The sequence below is a fragment of the Cherax quadricarinatus genome, chromosome 31 (assembly GCF_038502225.1).
Source record: "Cherax quadricarinatus isolate ZL_2023a chromosome 31, ASM3850222v1, whole genome shotgun sequence".
Lineage (NCBI taxonomy): Eukaryota > Metazoa > Arthropoda > Malacostraca > Decapoda > Parastacidae > Cherax > Cherax quadricarinatus.
In genome coordinates, this window is record NC_091322.1 from 8,160,579 (window position 1) to 8,175,121 (window position 14,543).

Here is a 14,543-nt window from a genome sequence, read left to right on the forward strand (position 1 = left end):
ATATAGAGAGGATAGATCCTGGGTATGTAGAGAGGACAGCCCCTGGCTATATATAGATGACAGACCCTGGCAATGTATAGATGACAGACCCTGTTTATATATAGATAACAGACCCTGGCTACATATAGATGACAAACCCTGGCTATATATAGAGGACAGACCCTGGGTATATATAGATGACAGATCCTGGCTGTATATAGAGGACAAACTCTGGCTATATATATAGAGGACAGATCCTGGCTATATATAGAGGACAGACCCTGGCTGTATATAGATGACAGATCCTGGCTGTATATAGAGAACAAACTCTGGCTATATATATAGAGGACAGATCCTGGCTATATATAGAGGACAGACCCTGGCTATATATAGATGGCAGACCCTGGCAATGTATAGATGGCAGACCCTGTTTATATATAGATAACAGACCCTGGCTATATATAGAGGACAGACCCTGGTTATATATAGAGGACAGACCCTGGCTATATATAGATGACAGACCCTGGCTATATATAGAGGACAGACCCTGGTTATATATAGAGGACAGACCCTGGCTATATATAGATGACAGACCCTGGCTATATATAGAGGACAGACCCTGGCTATATATAGAGGACAGACCCTGGCTATATATAGATGACAGACCCTGGCTATATATAGAAGACAGACCCTGGCTATATATAGAGGACAGACCCTGGCTATATATAGAGGACAGACTCTGGCTATATATAGAGGACAGACCCTGGCTATATATAGAGGACAGACCCTGGCTATATATAGAGGACAGACCCTGGCTATATATAGAGGACAGACCCTGGCTATGTATAGATAACATACCCTGGCTATATATAGATGACAGACCCTGGCTATATATAGAAGACAGACCCTGGCTATATATAGAGGACAGACCCTGGCTATATATAGAGGACAGACCCTGGCTATATATAGAGGACAGACTCTGGCTATATATAGATGACAGACCCTGGCTATATATAGATGACAGACCCTGGCTATATATAGATGACAGACCCTGGCTATATATAGATGACAGACCCTGGCTATATATAGAAGACAGACCCTGGCTATATATAGAGGACAGACCCTGGCTATATATAGAGGACAGACCCTGGCTATATATAGAGGACAGACTCTGGCTATATATAGATGACAGACCCTGGCTATATATAGAGGACAGACCCTGGCTATATATAGATGACAAGCCCTGGCTATGTATAGATAACATACCCTGGCTACGTGTTGAGGACAGACCCTGGCTATATATAGATGACAAGCCCTGGCTATGTGCAAGTGACTGATCCTCATAGGTATCAATTCGTAAAGGGGTAGACCGGTGAACCAGCGGAAGGTCTCGGTCATATGACCAAAAGTTGCAGTGGTGGGTCATTATATGACCAAGACTCACGTCAGGAAACACTTGTTTCCTGGCGAATCTTAACTAACCTAGCGTCATACATAGAGGGCAGACCCTGGCTATATAAAGAAGACAGACCCTGGCTATACAGAGAATACAAGCCCTGGCTGTATATAGTATAGCTTGCGACACTTTAAACACTGCATCTCTGAATACATGTGTAGGTCTTTCCTTATTGGCCTTCTCTCAACAAAGTCCTCTTAAGGTGCAAGTAGAGAGCACTGCCATTTAACTGAACACTTACCTTAGATTTTAACAACACAGAAAACGTTTCTGAATCCCTTTTCATTACTTCTGCACTGTTATTCACCGTACTAATTTTAGTGTTTTATATACGAGTTTATGAGCTGTTAGTACATTGTTTACATTAGGACTTTGGTTAGAGCTGTGTTTTCAATAGTATATTAACGGCTCAGTGCGGCTGTTCAAAGGGGTAATGCCTGCTGTATTTTGGGCACACGCCCCAGCTCTGAGGAGCTGGATGAGATTTTCGCTTTATAATCGGTGATACACACGTAACAACATGTACCTTATATGCCACCTTTATATCAACAATGTATCTCTTAAATCTTCTGTACCATATTATGTAACAAAATATTCCTATTGGTAAAAAAAAAATATATGTAAAGATGGGGTGGTAGGGGAAGTGGAATATTCAAACGGCTTCAGGAAGAAATCCAAATATTCTTCCTTGAAGACTTTTTATCCACTTCTCCGAGGCTATGGGTCCCACAATTTACACCAGAGGTGGACCCCTATTATATATATATATATATATATATATATATATATATATATATATATATATATATATATATATATATATATATATTGTTTATTTATTTATTCATTGTGGACGGGGAGGCGAACCGCTGTCTGTACATTAACAATCCATCTCTCACCTCATCTAGCTACCCAGGGAAGATTCGAAACTGACACTTATTGTATCATGTTCCGTCAGAGGCTGCCAACTGCAACCCAACTGAACTCCTTCCCTCGGCCCAGAAGCCTTAGCATTAGATCTATTCTTACCCCTCACCCTCCCCTCCATTCGCGAGCAGCTTGATCGTTAGAGCTACTGTCGATCTTCAGGCCGCGGTTCGCCTCCCCATTCACCCCTCTGTTTATTGACAGTTGTTTATTGCAATTTAATTTAAGTATATATATATATATATATATATATATATATATATATATATATATATATATATATATATATATATATATATTTTTTATTATCACACTGGCCGATTCCCACCAAGGCAGGGTGGCCCGAAAAAGAAAAACTTTCACCATCATTCACTCCATCACTGTCTTGCTAGAAGGGTGCTTTACACTACAGTTTTTAAACTGCAACATTAACACCCCTCCTTCAGAGTGCAGGCACTGTACTTCCCATCTCCAGGACTCAAGTCCGGCCTGCCGGTTTCCCTGAACCCCTTCATAAATGTTACTTTGCTCACACTCCAACAGCACGTCAAGTATTAAAAATCATTTGTCTCCATTCACTCCTATCAAACACGCTCACGCATGCCAGCTGGAAGTCCAAGCCCCTCGCACACAAAACCTCCTTTACCCCCTCACCTCCAACCTTTCCTAGGCCGACCCCTACCCCGCCTTCCTTCCACTACAGACTGATACACTCTTGAAGTTATTCTGTTTCGCTCCATTCTCTCCACATGTCCGAACCACCTCAACAACCCTTCCTCAGCCCTCTGGACAACAGTTTTGGTAACCCCGCACCTCCTCCTAACTTCCAAACTACGAATTCTCTGCAATATATTCACAACACACATTGCTTTCAGACATGACATCTCCACTGCCTCCAGCCTTCTCCTCGCTGCAACATTCATCACCCATGCTTCACACCCATATAAGAGCGTTGGTAAAACTATACTCTCATACATTCCCCTCTTTGCCTCCAATATATATATATGTCGTGCCGAATAGGCAGAACTTGCGATCTTGGCTTAAATAGCAACGCTCATCTTGCCACATAAGACAAGCGAAAATTTGGGTATGCAATAATTTCGCCAAAATCATTCTGAACCTAACGAAAAAATTATATTTCACTGTGTTTGTTTAGTATTAAATTATTGTAAACAAATCTAAAATATATTTAGTTGGGTTAGGCTAAAATAAATTGTTCTTGTTATAATAAGGTTACGTAAGTTTTCTAAGATTCTTTTGGTGCAAAATTAAAAATTTTTGCATTAACATTAATGAAAAAAATATATCTTTAAAGGTATAAGAGAAAATTTTAGAAAGGACTTAATTTTAAATGAGTTCTTGCTAATTGACCAGTTTTACATATTCGGCACGACATATATATATATATATATATATATATATATATATATATATATATATATAGAACAACCACTGCGAAAAAAGAAGTGAAATTCCAAGTGCTTTCGTGATTTCTCACATTATCAAGGAACTAATGATATATATATATATATATATATATATATATATATATATATATATATATATATATATATATATATATATATATATATATATATATATATATATATATATATATATATATATATATATATATATATATATATATATATATATATATATATTCACTTTTCCATATGTACAGTAGTTTTCCAGCTATTTTTAAAAGCCAGGGACTTGAACAGAGTTTCTAGACAGGTATTAACAACTACATTGCTCAGTGGGGTAATTATTTTTTATCTTGTGGGAATTTTATATATTTTTTAGCTTGTTGGATTGTTGAGTAGGAATCTGAGAGACCAATATATGATGTTGAGAACGTTCTGAAGATTGTATGCATAAGGAGATTTATTTTCAAATGGAAAATAAGTCTCCTTATGAATGATTTTAAGGGAAAATTAGATAAGTTAGCAATAGGACAGCTTAAAAAAATAAATATTAAACTTAAAAAGGTAATTATGTTACCGCGAGGCTAGGACGGCTAGAACTAGAATTGTCTTCACTTTTGTAGGTAATAAAACAGTCAATAAAGTATTTTTATTTTGGTTACTGATCTTTTAGTGAGGATGACAGGGCGGGAACACTGTGCGAGAGAGGAGGTGATGGGAAGAGCAGATTAAGTGTAAGGATTGATAGAACGAAGGGGGGGGGGAAGGGGGCAAGTTCAACGGAAATTAACGATGCTAGCTGGGCTAGGAGGTGAAATTTCATGAATAAGCTGTGAAAACTTCTTTAAATAAATGGAAAACTAAAAAATTAAGAGAATATGGAGACACGAAAATAATAGACAACACGAAATCCAAGCACTGTTACAGCTTTTGAGAATGCGATGAATGTTGGCGTATTGTGATAGCGTTTTGTGCTGACAGTAGAATGAGAGCGGCAAAGTAGGCTTGCATTTCAGTATGGGATGATGGCGATAAAAATATACTTACTCTCTGGAATTTTAAACGTATGAAAAAGTGGAAAGTTATGTAGTTTTAGAAACAGAGCAGACGTCTTAACGTCGTAAACACCAAAGAAATCGGGCACCGGGCCCCTCATTTAAAGGACTAGATTCTATACTGAATGTTTTGAAATGGTCCCTGTCAGGTCTTCATATATTAGACCGTGAACGGGTTCTTAGGGGAAGGAACAGCGTTCAGTACGATAGTTATAACCATGCCATTGCTGAGTTTATACGAGATCGAGACCATCGCCGGTGGGGTCGAGTAACCAGGGGTAGCTGCGAGGACAGTCCATGCAGGTGAAGAGATTTTGGGTCTCGCCTCGCAGCTCCCGGCTCTTAAGTACACAGGTGTTGGGTAGCGAGCAGTAGGGAAGACCCTTGACGTCACATTTTTCCTTCCACTCTTCGAATTCCCTGATTCCCGTGACGTCAGTGGGGTTCTGCATCCACTGGATCACCTGCAACATGCTCACAAAGTATACGTCATTCTGAGCAGTCTTTTCGTTGATGAACTTGATAAGTATTTTTTTGAAATCCTTATTACTCTCCAGCCAGGCAGCGTGGAAGTGGAGGCCAAGAGGGGCACGATTAGTGTTGTAATGACGCTGAAAGTTGTGTTCCAAGAAGTTTGTGAATTGTTCTCCGGTAAGAATATTGGTACAGGAGCTGACGAAGTGGCAGCCAGGGAGTCTTTCATCGAAGAGTGGATCATCACGACGGTCCAACTCGTTCATGACCATCTCCCAAACAGGGTGAGATCTGGAAGGACAGTTCTGGGCGTTGCCGTGGCACTTATGTGGCATCCGGAAATACATGGTGTAGGGCCACAGTGGAACGCTATTCAGTGAGGCCGTGATGGATGCGTCGTAGATGAAGAGCTGATCCGTCATCATCTCAAACTGCGTGTTACCACCCACTCGGAGGTAGGGGGCGCGCACACCGATGATGGAGTTGTCGGTAATGTTGGCGAATCTCTCAATGATGAGTCTAGCGCCCGCCATCTCAGTGAGCCAGTCGTCGTAGGTTCCGTAGGTCCAATAATCGGGGTTCTCGCGGTTACTGATGGAGAACACTGCGATCTCGTGACCCTTGCGGTGTAGCTCCTGCACGGCTGAGTAGTTGGTGTACCTGTGGGACACGAAGAAGGTGGCCTTCACTTGACACCCGTTAGCATTCTTGCGGTCCTCACTAAAGAGCTCCTGGTAGAGGTCGACATTGTCGACATTGACAGCACCAGAGAAGGTGATGGTGATCATCTGTGGCGTCTGCGTGGGTTCCAAGTTGCCGGGGATCCGGGTGCCATCCGACGAACAGAAACAGTCTGGTAAAACACACTGTTGCTTGTCACACTCAGGTGCGCGGTTTGGGTCCTCATTCACGCCTAAGGAAAAATATGTTTAAATTATAATAAAGTTAACAAATAGTGGAACCAACAAGAATGGAAAATACAGTTAACCTTATCTTCACTAGAAATGATCTAGTACGAAATATAACAGTATCAAAGACAATAAACTCGGATTACAACATAACAGAAGTACAGACGTGTATGCGCAGGGCTCATGACCAGCAAAATTAGATTAGTTATAAGGGTGAATTCACCAAATTCAACTTTCAAAAACATACGGTGGGTTCAAATTAACCATGCTCTAAATGAAACAAGCTGGGAAGATATCCTAAACAACACGGATCCGAACCTCTGCCTAGAAAGAATTAACTCTGTGGCACTTGTGGTATGCTCAAGGCACAATTCCCTAAGGAAAAGAGAAGAGAATATGTAAACTAGAAAGAGAGAGATGCTCCCTCTACAGGCGAAGGCGAAGAATCACAGAGTTGCTGAAAGGGGCCAGTATATCTGAGAGAAGGAAGGAGGCACTGGCTAGAGAAAAAGAGAACATCGAATTTAAACTTAAGGAATCATGCAGTAGCCAAGAAACACAGGAAAAACTTAAAACTATAAATAAAAATTAAAAAAAAAAAAAATTCTTATGCCAAATCTAGGTCAGAAACCACATCCAGTATTGGGCCCCTGCTTCAACGAGATAGGATTTACATAGATAACAGCAAAGAAATGAGTGAGATACTAAAGTCCCAGTATGACTCAATGTTCAAAGAGCCGTTAATCAGACGAAGGGTCGATAACCTACATGATTTTTTTTTAATCGCGAAATAAAATATGCTTGACTCACGAAATCGTAATGACACGATTGCAAACAAACCATACCCCGGCCGGGATTGAACTCGCGGTCAGTTTTGAGACTCTCTGACCGCGGGTTCAATCCCGGCCGGGGTATGGCTTGTTTGCAATCGTGTCATTACGATTTCGTGAGTCATGTTGACGGCAGTGAGGGAACTTGAGCTAGAGTTCGTCACGGCCACGCTAGCTGGAGATTCGTCTGTAAAAACTTGCATTTGTGGTCACAGTGGTGCCTGTGCTAACCTTCCTATGGTGTAGAAATATACCTAGTTGGACGAATCTTATTGTGGCTAGCTGGTCTAGTGGCTAACGCGACGGTCTGGAGTTTTAAGACTCTCTGACCGCGGGTTCAATCCCGGCCGGGGTATGGTTAAAATATGCTTAATTCAAGAATTTTGGATATAACCCTAACACTACAGGACTTCAAAAACGAAACAAATGACATGCCTATGCACTCTGCCCCAGGCCCAGACTCATGGAACTCCTGGTTCATCAAGAACTGCAAGAAACCCTTTTCAAGTGCTTATGGAGAGATAGCATAGACACAGGGGTCATCCCACAGTCACTAAACACAACAGATAGAGCCCCACTCCATAAAAATGACAGTAAAACAATTGCAAAGAATTACAGACCAATAGCACTAACGTCCCACATCATAAAAATCTTTAATAGAGTTCTAAGAGCAAGATCGCTAACCACCTGGATACTCATCAATTGCATAACCCAGGGCAGCATGAGTTTAGAGCAGGTCGCTCCTGCCTCTCACAACTTCTGGACTACTATGACATGGTCTTGGATGTACTTGAGGACAAACAAAATGCAAATGTAGTATACACAGACTTTGCGAAAGCCCTCGATCATGGGGTAATAGCACACAAAATGCGTGATAAAGGAATAACATGAAAAGTTGGTAGATGGGTCTATAACTGCCTAACAAATAGAACTCAAAGAGTAATAGTAAGCAAAGTCGGACGCGGCTACAGTGAAAAGCTCTGTTCCTCATCCTCATATTTGACATAGATAGGTAAGTCACAGTACTGTGTCTTCCTTTGCTGATGATACCAGAATTTGTATGAGTGTCATCCATTGAGGACACTGCAAATCTCCAAGCGAACATTAACCAAGTTTTTAAATGGATTTCAGAAAACAATATGAAGATCAATGTAGACAAATTTCAATGGAAAACTCGAGGAAATAAAAACTGGATCAGAGTATAAAAGAAATTTCAACCATACAGTAGAGCGAGAAACTAATGTGATGTCAGAATCTTACTTTCAAAGACCACAACAATGTTTTTATCACATCTGCTAGGAAAACGATAAGATGAATAAGGAGAACCTTCTTTACTAGGGATGCCAAGCCAATGATGAGTCTCTTCGAATCGCTTGTTCTTTCTTGGCTGGAATATTGCAGTACACTAACGGCCCCTTTCAAGGCAGGCGAAACTGCAGACCTGGAAGATATACAGAGAACTTTCATTGTACGTATAAGTACAATAAAGCACCTAAATTACTGGGAACGGTTGAAGTCCCTTGAAACGCAGGCGAGAAGAAACATGATATATACACTTGGAAGATCTTAGAGGACCTATGAAAGCAAAAGACTCGGCAGGCGGTGCAATATCCCCCCCAATGAAAAGCAGGGGCGCCATTGGTACGCGAAGAGAGAGCACAATAAGTGCCAGGAGCTCAAGACTGTTTAACTGCCTCCCAGCATACATAAGGGGGATTACCAACAGACCCCTGGCTGTCTTCAAAATGGAGCTGGACAGGCACTTAAAGTCAATACCTGACCAACCGGGCTGTGGTTCGTACTTCAGTTTGCGTGCTGCCAGCAGTAACATCCAGGTTGATCAGGCCCTGATTCACCACGAGGCCTGGTCACGAACAGGGCCACGGGGGCGTTGACTCCCGGAACACCCTCCAGGTATATCCCAGTATGGTTAAAGAACACTAAGAGAGTGACACACAAACAAAAATTTAAATTATATACATTACTTAATAGCATATTAGCAATGGTAAGGTAAATACGTGATTATCTGTAGTTCATTAACTAATAACACATTTACCTTACCATTGCCGATATGTGTATTCTGTATAAAATTTAAATAAGGTCTATAGATGATATGTAACAAATGAGAAATGTTTTGACAGACTTTTGTAAATTCATTGACTCTTAATCATAATAGCATAATAACTCGTATGTCAATAATTCAATGTATAGTGAGGCATCGACACACTCGCTGCTATAGTTCATCCAAAATGTAGGCAGTATTCAAAACAAGCCAAACGATCGTTATGTTCCATAAACATCATATCAGAAGTTGGCATAATAGCCAGCGTATTCACAAACATGCCAAACAGAATTCTAGCATACTCAAAATTATCCAGTCAGTAACAGCAATAATGTAAAGAGCAGCAGTAGTCCTTCCACTCGCTAAACAGCCATCCAGAACGTACACGTAGTAACAGAGTTTTGAGACTATGACCGCGGGTTCAATCCCGGCCGGGGGTATGGTATGTTTACTAACCATTCAGAATAAAAACTGGAATAGCTCTAAGCAACTACACAATCTGGAGGGAACTTACTGCAGGCGTTTTCATCGGACTGATCTTCACAGTCGAAGTTGCCGTCACAGAAGAGTGTCTGGGAGAGACACACTCCATCGCCGCAGGCCAGCTGACCCGCCGGGCAGATGGGTTCCTCCGTGTTCAGCATTGGTTTAGCCTTGGTAGGCTCTGCGAATGAGCAGAAAAAGTGTTGTATTTTATTGAAGAGCTTAATTTAATGTAATTTATCGAATAATAAAAATATTAACAAAAATGGACTTAGCAAGAAATTTTTAATTTGCTTAAAAAATAAACTAACCTAATCTTGGTAAAATTTACGTAATCTTACCTACTATGACTAACTACTTACTGTGATCTAACCTACCAGTGCCAAATTTTTATTACTCCTTATCAAATACGAAATATAATAATTTCATTATGTGCGGACTGATTTTCGCAGATATAAATATGAACACAAGCTCAGCTCTTTTGACAAAATAATCCTTATCAAATAAGGTAGGTTCGTGCATTTTATCAACAGCCAGGTGCTTATGGGTGCTCAGGCACCTCGCCCGTTAATTCTATATCTCAGACCACCACCATGTGTAAGTCAAAGGTAGTTCTCACACCCAGAGATTTTCAGCGCTCAGGATGAGGCTCTGCAATGATACTTAAGTTAATGAGTATGCACAAAAAGGAGCGAAGGTAAACTTAAGAGCATTTACTTTGCGCAAAACATAGCTTAAATAATTACCTGGCTGTGACTTCACTCATATGTTCCATCCATCCCTATCACCTGGTTTAATCTCTAACTCCAGTCTTAATCTTCACCTTTATCCATTTCTACTCCTTGTCTCCTTACACTACTGTTCCTACCTCAGTGTATCCTCTGCTGTTCCTTCAGACCCAATCTCTTCAGTCCATTTACTTTTTTATTCTGCTTCCTCTGCCCTCCATCCATTACTCCTCTATTCACTCATTCTTCCTTGCTTTAAACATGTTCCGCCTTCACCACCTATTCTTTACTCTTATTACCTATTCCTATTTCCTCTTCATCCACTCACTTTTTAACTCTATGCTGTCTGAAAACTTGTTTTTTTCCTCATCCAGCTCCTCGACGGGAAACACTGCTAACTTTTATTCCCACAATGTTACTATTATATAGAATAAAATACTACACTGCGTCACTCTTTCCTCCGTCACTCCTACCTCCGTCACTCCTTTCTCCGTCACTTTCCTCCGTCACTCCTTCCTCTTTCACTCCTTCCTCCATAACTCCTTCCACCATTCGCTTCCTACCCATTCTCTCCACTCCTACATCTACTTTCCTATTTTTCTCCCATTCATTCAGTCACTTCCTTCCCTCTATTCGTAAGTTCATTTCCCTACTCTTCCCTCTAGCCTTACATTTCATGCCCTACTTTCTCCTCTACCTTTTTCATCATATTCTCTACTTTCCCTTCACTCCTACATCCACTTTATTACTTTTCCTTCCACCTCTGTTACTTCTCTTAAATTTCCTCTGTCTTCTTCCTCTTCCCGCTTCCCTTCTTCAGTATGAACTCTTTTCTTAATCCTTGCCACCTGCTCCATTCTCCCCCTTCTCTTACCTCCCTCTCCACCCACTCGTGTACACTGACTCGCTCTTAGCGGCCTCCTCCTTTACTCTTTCCACTTTCTTCTCCACTCATTACCCCCTCATTAATTTACCCCATCCTCATATGAGATCCACTGGGGAATTGGATTACACAAGTGTGTGTGTGTGTGTGTGTGTGTGTGTACTCACCTAATTATACTCACCTAATTGTAGTTGCAGGGGTCGAGACTCAGCTCCTGGCCCCGCCTCTTCACTGAACGCTACTAGGTCCTCTCTCTCCCTGCTCCATGAGCTTTATCATACCTTGTCTTAAAGCTATGTATGGTAAGATAAGATAAGATTTCGTTCGGATTTTTAACCCCGGAGGGTTAGCCACCCAGGATAACCCAAGAAAGTCAGTGCGTCATCGAGGACTGTCTAACTTATTTCCATTGGGGTCCTTAATCTTGTCCCCCAGGATGCGACCCACACCAGTCGACTAATACCCAGGTACCTATTTGCTGCTAGGTGAACAGGACAATAGGTGTAAGGAAACGTGTCGAAATGTTTCCACCCGCCGGGAATCGAACCCGGGCCCTCCGTGTGTGAAGCGGGAGCTTAAGCCACCAGGCCACCGGGCCTCCACTACATCGCTCGCCAGACTGTTCCACTTCCTGACCACTCTGTAACTGAAAAACTGCTTCCTAACATCCCTGTGACTCATCTGAGTCTTCAGCTTCCTAGAGTGACCCCTTGTTTCTGTGTCCCCTCTCTGGAACATCTTGTCTCTGTCTACCTTGTCTATTCCACGCAGTATTTTGTATGTCGTTATCATGTGTCCACTATCCCTCCTGTCCTCCAGTGTCGTCAGGCCGATTTCCCTCAACTTTTCTTCATTGGACAATTCCCTTAGCTCTGGAACTAATCTTGTTGCAAACCTTTGCACTTTCTGTGTGTGTGTGTGTGTGTGTGTGTGTGTGTGTGTGTGTGTGTGTGTGTGTGTGTGTGTGTGTGTGTGTGTGTGTGTGTGTGTGTGTGTGTGTGTACTCACCTATTTGTACTCACCTATTTGTGGTTGCAGGGGTCGAGTCACAGCTCCTGGCCCCGCCTCTTCGCTGATTGCTACTAGGTCCTCTCTCTCCCTGCCTTAAAACTATGTATGGTTCCCCCCTCCACTACGTCACTTTCTAGGCTATTCCACGGCCTGACTACTCTATGACTGAAGAAATACTTCCTACCATTCCTTTGATTCATCTGAGTCTTCAACTTCCAATTGTGACCTCTTGTGTCTGTGTCCCATCTCTGGAACATCCCGTCTTTGTCCACCTTGTCTATTCCGCGCAGTATTTTATATGTCGTTATCATGTCTCCCCTGACCCTCCTGTCCTCCAGTGTTGTCAGGCCGATTTCCCTCAACCTTTCTTCGTAGGACAATCCCCGTAGCTCTGGGACTAGTCTTGTTGCAAACCTTTGCACTTTCTCTAATTTCTTGACGTGCTTGACTAGGTGTGGATTCCAAACTGGTGCTGCATACTCCAGTATGGGCCTGACATAAATGGTATACAGAGTCTTAAACGAATCCTTACTGAGGTATCGGAACGCTATCCGTAGGTTTGCCAGGCGCCCGTATGCTGCAGCAGTTATCTGATTGATGTGCGCCTCAGGAGATATGCTCGGTGTTATACTCAACCCCAGGTCTTTTTCCTTGAGTGAGGTTTGCAGTCTTTGGTCATCTAAACTATATTGTGTCTGCGGTCTTCTTTGCCCTTCCCCAATCTTCATGACTTTGCATTTGGCAGGGTTAAATTCAAGGAGCCAGTTGCTGGACCAGGCTTGTAGCCTGTCCAGGTCTCTTTGTAGTCCTGCCTGATCCTCATCCGATTTGATTCTTCTCATTAACTTCGCATCATCTGCAAACAAGGACACTTCTGAGTCTATCCCTTCAGTTATGTCGTTCACATATACCAAGAACAGCACAGGTGTGTGTGTGTGTGTTCGTGTGTGCGTACGTGACTGCGTTGAACGTACTTTGTGTGTATGAGGAGTTTTGATGAGGGTTTTAAAAAAGGGTGTTGTGTATATGTGAGTGTTACACAGGGGTGTTGTACGTTACACATGCACGTTGCTAAAAAAAAGACACGTGTAACACCTGGATGTGCATGTGTTGCACAAGTGTTTCTTTTTCATCAACGTACCTGTATTGTACAGTGTCATAATACATGTGTGTAGTGTTATATAAGTGCTGCACCAAAATGTTAATGTTTAACATATTCGTGCATCCTGAGTAATAACATTATTACCTGGTAGCAACATTTTCCTCTTCTGAAACAATAAAAACATTTGGGCTACATTTTAACATGTCAAGTAAAAAAAATATGGTTTCAAAAGTAAAACCAGCAATACTAAGACCATGATCACATATATTCTGTGGTTAAAAATAAACATTGTCCAATGCCGGAGTAATTCAGGAAACTCTATAAAATATAGATGGAATAAATTCATAAATTTATATGTGTACATTATTAAAGCATCGAACAGCTGTGCCTTTCAACAGGTGATGGGTTAGGTGCCTTGAATCTATAATCTCTTCTGTATACATCAACTTTAATTACCGTGACAAAAATAGGGAACGTACTATAATAAGTATCATTCAAGCGAGAAAGTATATTTGTTTTGATTCCCAACAAGGTCGAAATTCCAAAATGTAAGTAACTGTAACTGTTTTTGTGGACACATTTATTGGGCGTGGCACTGTTCTCTTGATACGTTATGATGTGTCAAGTGCTGAGGCCTGTGACGCAATTGTGGCTCAAGCCCACTACGCGCGCGCGCGCACACACACACACACACACACACACACACACACACACACACACACACACACACACACACACACACACACACACACACACACACACACACACACACACACACACACACACACACACACACACACACACACACACACACCACACCACACCACACCACACCACACTACACCACACTACACCACACTACACTCCACTACACCACACACACACACACACACACACACACACACACACACACACACACACACACACACACACACACACACACCACACACACCACACCACACACACACACACACACACCACACACACACACCACACCACGTACACCACACCACGTACACCACACACACACACACACACACACACACACACACACACACACACACACACACACACACACACACACACACACACACACACACATACACACACAACACACAGGAGACAGACACGAAGTATTAAACTACAGACCAGTATCATTGACATGCATAGTATGCAAAGTCATGGAGAAGATTACCAGAAGAGTGGTGGAGCACCTAG

The 14,543-nt window shown here is 41.9% G+C and overlaps 1 protein-coding gene across 1 annotated transcript in view; it reads right to left on the reverse strand.

Moving 5' to 3' along the window:
- Positions 1–4,083: 4,083 nt before the first annotated feature.
- Positions 4,084–14,543, reverse strand: part of LOC128697771 (chitin deacetylase 1-like) — a 70,299-nt gene continuing 59,839 nt past the window's right edge. Inside the window, exons 4-5 of the mRNA XM_053789678.2 lie at positions 9,633–9,782; positions 4,084–6,231 (exon numbers count right to left, since the gene is read on the reverse strand). Of these exons, the coding sequence (XP_053645653.1) occupies positions 5,078–6,231; positions 9,633–9,782 (1,304 nt within the window). The 3' untranslated portion in view covers positions 4,084–5,077. The remainder of the gene's footprint in view (positions 6,232–9,632; positions 9,783–14,543) is intronic.